The sequence below is a fragment of the Nothoprocta perdicaria genome, unplaced genomic scaffold (assembly GCF_003342845.1).
Source record: "Nothoprocta perdicaria isolate Ctin4 unplaced genomic scaffold, notPer1 scaffold_108, whole genome shotgun sequence".
NCBI lineage: Eukaryota > Metazoa > Chordata > Aves > Tinamiformes > Tinamidae > Nothoprocta > Nothoprocta perdicaria.
This window is the reverse complement of record NW_020454183.1, coordinates 179,850-186,014: the sequence shown is the minus strand read 5'-3', so window position 1 is coordinate 186,014 and position 6,165 is coordinate 179,850. Positions and strand designations below refer to the sequence as shown.

Below are 6,165 nucleotides of genomic sequence, written 5' to 3'. Positions count from 1 at the left end.
AAAATGCATAACATGAACAAAATGGAATTCTTTCCTGAAATCATGTATTTGGAGACCTTTTGGGAGGGAAAAAGGACAAACTCACAAATAAGAGATTATATAAAGGAAGCCTGTCCATTTATTTCAAAATCGGAGATTTTATAAAATAAAGTGGAACTATTCACTAGTAGATACTATTTGTAGTACAGAGTAACAATTTCTAAAAACAATTTGCTTTCTATTATAATAACTATACACAAGTATACATTTCTTTCTCACAAAAATAGCTCTGAGCAACAAGTGCAAACATTCAGTATAGACCACTGACTGAGAGCATTCAGAAGAAATATATTTAAAAATACTCAAAAATAGGCCTTCTTCAATATTCTGAATATTCTTCAGTTTTCTGATGCCACTCAAACCCTCCCACACTAGCCACCATTCCCAACCACTTGCCGAAGAGATGCATGTATTTTTAATAGTACATTCCCTACTTACAAGTGATTTCTTTACCCTAGTAGTCCCTCTTTAACTCTTTAGCAAACAAGCACTTTACAAGTTAAATTTCAACTGGAGAACATGAACAAGAGGGACGAAAGAATTTCTTCAGCATTTACACAGAAAAATACGATACATGAAGTGGTATGCCAATGAAAATAAGCTTTGTTCAAGAAAAAAGCAGTAGTTGAATTTATCCGATTACAACAAATATAGAATTATTTGACTTGTATAAGTAACTCAGTATTAAAAAATAAGGACTTCATTATTCTTCTCAAAAAACCAGCAGCACATAATTTAAAAGCTACTTTACTTAAGGTCAATCCAGTCATTTTTAACTAAATGCTTGTGATTATTTGTTATAGTGTAGTAATACCAAGGATCAGGACCCTCTTGTAAGAACTGCAGTCTGGGCACAGAGCAAACGTATTCCACGGAGCAGGCGGTTGCAAGGGTGCACAGGGAAGCAGCGAAGCTGCTGTGGGCGTAAAACACTCTGAGGCCTGAACATGGCAGTGATGGCCACAACCGAGCCCTTCCTGGAATGCTCTGGTTTAGTATTCTCCTAGAGGTAAAGTTGATGATTTTTATTGCCTCTTATAATCTTGTCACGAAGAAAGAAGTATCTTAATCACCAGGGGCCAATTTTATGTTGCAGACACATAACCTTTCATGTTCCCCTCCTGGTGAGAAAGTGACACAGTTCTCATTTGCCATTATTAGCAGTAGCAGCTGCCTGGAAAACGAGTCAACAAAAATGAGGTGGAAGGACGTTTCCATGTCTCACATTGAGAGAAAGAAGGAAATACTTGGGTGTTCGACAAGTTCAGTTATGATAATCCCCAAACTGACATGGCACTTGAGAATAAAAGGGTTAAATGACAGTTCTATCTCTTTTAATTAATGGAGTTTGACAAGAGATGGAGAGAGGAAGGAAGCTATCCTCTTCAGAATATGTCTGTTCCATGTTGTGTTTGAATGCGTGCATAAATCCCATCCTATTGCCTAAGTAGTTTCAGCATTTTTTATTTTGGGAAAAAAAAGTAAAAGGAAAACTCTAGTGCAGTTCCTTTTTCTATGAAGAAGTAGAACATGTAAAACTATAAGCTGAGCAGCTTTAAATTAGCATTATGAGTGGTATGTACCAGTGGCATATTTCACAATAACAGCACAAAATGGAGCTACAAAAGCTTGCGGGGGGCCATTTACTTTCACTGCTCGTTAGAGTGAAGTGGGCAACTTATTTTAAGGGTAAGAGCTTTCAACTGCAAAGATTTGGCAACTTCCACAGACATATTCCAACCAGTAATCTCACCCTTATACTCCAAGCATTCATTCCTTTCTCTGTTGCTCTCTTGATAAAAAATGGAAGCATGTATTAACTTGCTGGAAAGAACAACGGCTTGATCCTACAGAATTTATGTAAGCAAATCCTATCCATGGAGAAGGATTAACTAAAGTCAGTGGCACTGTTTGTAATTGTCGGGATCCAGCTCTGTGGTAATACATAGGCTTCAACTACTTCCAGGCCTAAGTGGTTTAAAGCTGATTTCCATCTCTTCAGGGCCAGATCCTGTCGTGTGTGCGTAGCACACAGCTGGGTCGCGTTGACTTCCACAGAAGTCAAGGAACTGAACACATCTCTGGATACATTCAAGCCTGAGCTTACAAGAAGGGACCCCAAGTACTTGATTTAGCATAAATCATAATGCACTATTATCTCACAACTTCTCCCTCACTAGATGGCTGAGTATGAGAGCATCTACTTGTTCAGTCCACATCCTAAAATTCTGATCCTGTGGGGATCAGTGCAGAAAACCCTAACATCTCCACTGCACTGCAGTAGGCTGAATGGGACACTACTTGGGAACAGGAATGTGAATGGGATAAAGAAGCCACAGTCACATTGAGCTAACCAGATAGAGAGTCAGGAGAAGATATAGAGGATTTAAATGTGTTAGATACCAAATATCAACATGTAAAAAGTTCAGTCTGTGAAAGTGAGCTTAAGGGAAAAAAAAGTAGCTTAATCACTCTGTATATTTTGTAGCTTCTGAAAGGTCACATCACAAAATGATATATTGCTATGCAGCATTAAGAATCACACAACTTAACTGGAGCATTCACGTATTTTTCTAGTCTACTGTCCATTAAGACATATTCTCCTATGTCCAGTTTCCAAATGGATGATGCAACTAATGCATAGCTTAATAGTTATATGCATTATTCAGAATTAATAAATAAGCATATCACAAACATAGATTTTTACAGGTACTTTTAAAGTGGTTTTATAGTTCTGTTAAATATATAGATAAAATAATCACTGCTATATAAAAATCTCTTTAAAACAGCTGAACTCTGAAGCTTTGCATAAAATTCTTTAGACACATTCATTACAATCTATAAACTCAATAAAAATACACTATTAGAGCCCAATTCATCAAAAATATTCATGGCATTGAAAAGTGATTGTCATTTTTTACTGCGAGTTGTACTTGCCCTGTCCTCATCTTGATCATTTCCTTCAATTTGGCCAAAGCTACTTTCATTTTGCTTTTTACTTTACATGATAGTTTAACTCAGTTCTTTAACTCTGCAGCATCTGCCCCATAAATCTTTACTGATTTTCTGTCTTTAATAGTACTTTTCTTTCACTTTCTGTAAAATCACAATAAAACACTTTGCAGTTCAGTTACAGTACCAAAATAGCACTGAGCCATATAGTTGTCTCAGAGTCTTTAACAGTGCTTCTGTGAATATCAACGATCCTCAAGCACTTCCCAACACTTACACTTCACAGTGCACTTCTACCCATAAGTTTGCTTAACAAGAACTGGTTTTGGAAAAGGACTGGAATTTGGAAATTCAACTTCTAACTCAAAATACCAAGTGAGGTGCATTGCAGCTTAGCACTTTTCAGAAAAAAATAGGCCTTTCTTCAGAAAAACCTTTCTTATGCAGAGAGGGCACAGACCTTGTGGAAGACGGACACAGGAATACTCAAAGTGTCCACCAGCCCTTAAAAACTCAAATACTTGAAGACAGTCCTCTTAACAAGCAAGTTAAGGTTAAAGTGGAGGTTTGCCACAGTGGACGTTTCACAATCTGTCTTTTGAAGCCAAGGCACACCAGTTCCAGTAACAAGCAATGTTTTCAGAACTGGGCATTTGCAATGAGGAACTGGGACTTTGCACTGTGGAAGAAGGACTCATTTGACAGATGCAGGCTTACAACTCAAAGTGCACATACTGTTAAGAGCGGGAGCTGGTGCTTCTGCACACATCATGTGTGCAGTTCTAGGTAACGCCCAGACTCCTACTGAGTACAGTGTCTTTTCATCCACAACTGACTATACCAGGATAAAGGCTCTTACTGCTTTATTCGAGACACTCTTACCTATGGCTTTGCTGAGTACAGTACACTGATTATAGCAAAAAAAAAAAAAAAAAGCCAAAATTATAGAAAGCAGCCAAATGTCAAGTATAACAGCCCTATCTAGAAATACTTTAATCTATTTTGCACAGAGGAAACAATCTCCATCTCTTCATGGGATAAACTTGAAAGCTCAATTTCAGTTTACACCTTGGGAGAGATGATCAAGGCAATCGCTGCAGGCTGTTTGACATTTAAACTGCTTGTTTCACTGCTTCAGACACTGTTCATCAATGGCAAGGCAGAAAGAAAAGCCTGGACTTCCTCTTTGCTGGAAGAAAATATTGTGTAATGAACTACCAGCATCAATCATTTCCTCTCACTTTTCTACTCAGTGTGATCATTAGTTGTTTGTTTAGATGAGACACCCAAAGACCTCCAAATTGTGATTAATATTCTGAGGAAAAAAAAAATGAAAGGAAGCAGAAGAGAGATTCTTTTACTGGATTTAACTTTGATAGCTTTCATGTTCTGTGAAAACTCCAGATACTTTCTCTTAAAGACTAAGACACTTGCAAGAACTCAAAGACTCAGCAAAAAAAGTTGCCATTAACAAGGGAGCCTATGAAGAATGAAATGAACTCTGCTGCAAACGAACGTACATTGTTACTTGCTGCTACTGAAGAGCTGCCGGGCTTCAGCAGAGTGTTCACTGGATTTCAGGAGGAAGCTCTAAGCATTTGGTATTAAGATCTATTCATTGTGAGAAAAAGCTTAATGCTTCACTGATATATTTTAGTCAATGTACTTCTTTTACAAAGCACATTGATTTTAAACTTCTGAATTTTCAAGTGGAACCAGCTACCTGACATGATTTCATAAAGCATAATATGAAACTAAAAATGTGCAGTTGACTTCACTACAAGTTACATGGACAAAAGTTATTGCTATCAAATTGACATTGAAGATTTCTCTTTCCTACTCTGGCTAAAACTCTAAATATAATATCCTTAAATGGTCATTGATCTGAATAAAAATTAAAAGATGCCTAAGTGGCACAACTGAGTCTACAGAAAAGCCACAGAAGTCTCTCTAGTAGTTTTAGAGGGCAAATACAGGCTGTTAGACTTTGTCTGTATCGAGTTTTACATCTGTCCATGGACTTGTGCTTCTGCATTGCCTCAGTAAATTGTCTATTACTTTTCAGATCTTTAAAAGAAAGAAATCTTCATACAATTGAGTTGGGAAAAACACAAAAGGAAAAGGAAGCAGATGCAGCCTTAGAAGTGGGGAGGTACCTTTGTAAATAATAATAAAAATAAACAACATCTGTTCCTGATAAAATTATTAAGCTTTTTGAACCTTTTCAAAGATGGCCACCTTCAGTAACATACAAAAACTGTATTTTCTTAGGTATTTCTTACAGAAGAGTCTGGGTTAAGAATTCCCTTGTGATCTTCTAAACAGCAGCTGGAATAAAAGTTCTTCACACTTCTCTACACTGATTTGTTACTGCATGACAACAATGAATTTGAGTCCTTAAAAAAACAAATTCTTCTCTCCAAATAAAACCTCACCTGATTTTGTTACTCCATTTCATTGAATTATAGTCAGTACTCTATGTTAAATTAACTCTGTAACTCCATCTCTATCAAAAACATCCATGAAAATGGTGAAAGAGTATTTCAAGACCTGCTCTTTCTGGTGGGCCAGATTCATAGGTTAAGTCAAATAAAGGACCCATCTCCACAGCTGTAGGGCTCTGCATCAGTGAATGCAGCCAGAAGAATCATTTTTGAAGACTGGAGCTCTGAACTGTTCATATTTCTACTGATAATTATCCATTTTTATTTAACATATTATAAAGCAAGGCACAAATGTACAAAATTGCATCTACGAAATCATTTTTCTTTATATATATTTACAGAGTTGTCTTAATATAAAATGTGCTTAGACACAGTCAGAGCACAGCAGTAGAGGAAAGGAGAGCCTGATAATAGCCATAAATACCAGGTCCTACATTTATAGTTGTGCTTCACCTGAAGGAACATATTCATATGCAGATACACAGAACAATCAGGCCACCGTCTTTTATTTTCCACACACCTCACAGAGATCAAGCTTTGTTGCCAACAAGCTGTGGGAAAAGTAAAAGGCAGTAGACCAGTGCCCAGAGGAACACAATGAAGTAGAACAGCTCTCGTTGTTCAGCGCTCAGAGTCTGCAGAGTTGGAGCTGGAGTCTCACTTGCTTCCAAATCCTTTTTCTTCCTAAAAACAGACAGGACAGAACCACTGTTAACATGCACTGTAAAGA

The 6,165-nt window shown here is 37.2% G+C and overlaps 1 protein-coding gene across 2 annotated transcripts in view; it reads right to left on the bottom strand.

Annotated features, from left to right (window-relative positions):
• Nucleotides 1–500: 500 nt before the first annotated feature.
• CLMN (calmin) overlaps nt 501–6,165 on the bottom strand; it is a 73,354-nt gene continuing 67,689 nt past the window's right edge. Inside the window, exons 13-14 of one of the 2 annotated variants that reach the window (XM_026046497.1) lie at nt 5,956–6,119; nt 501–1,213 (exon numbers count right to left, since the gene is read on the bottom strand). In XM_026046497.1, the coding sequence (XP_025902282.1) occupies nt 5,966–6,119 (154 nt within the window). In that variant the 3' untranslated portion in view covers nt 501–1,213; nt 5,956–5,965. Of the gene's footprint in view, nt 1,214–5,426; nt 6,120–6,165 lie in introns of both variants that reach the window. The other variant, XR_003250580.1, reaches the window with a different exon arrangement.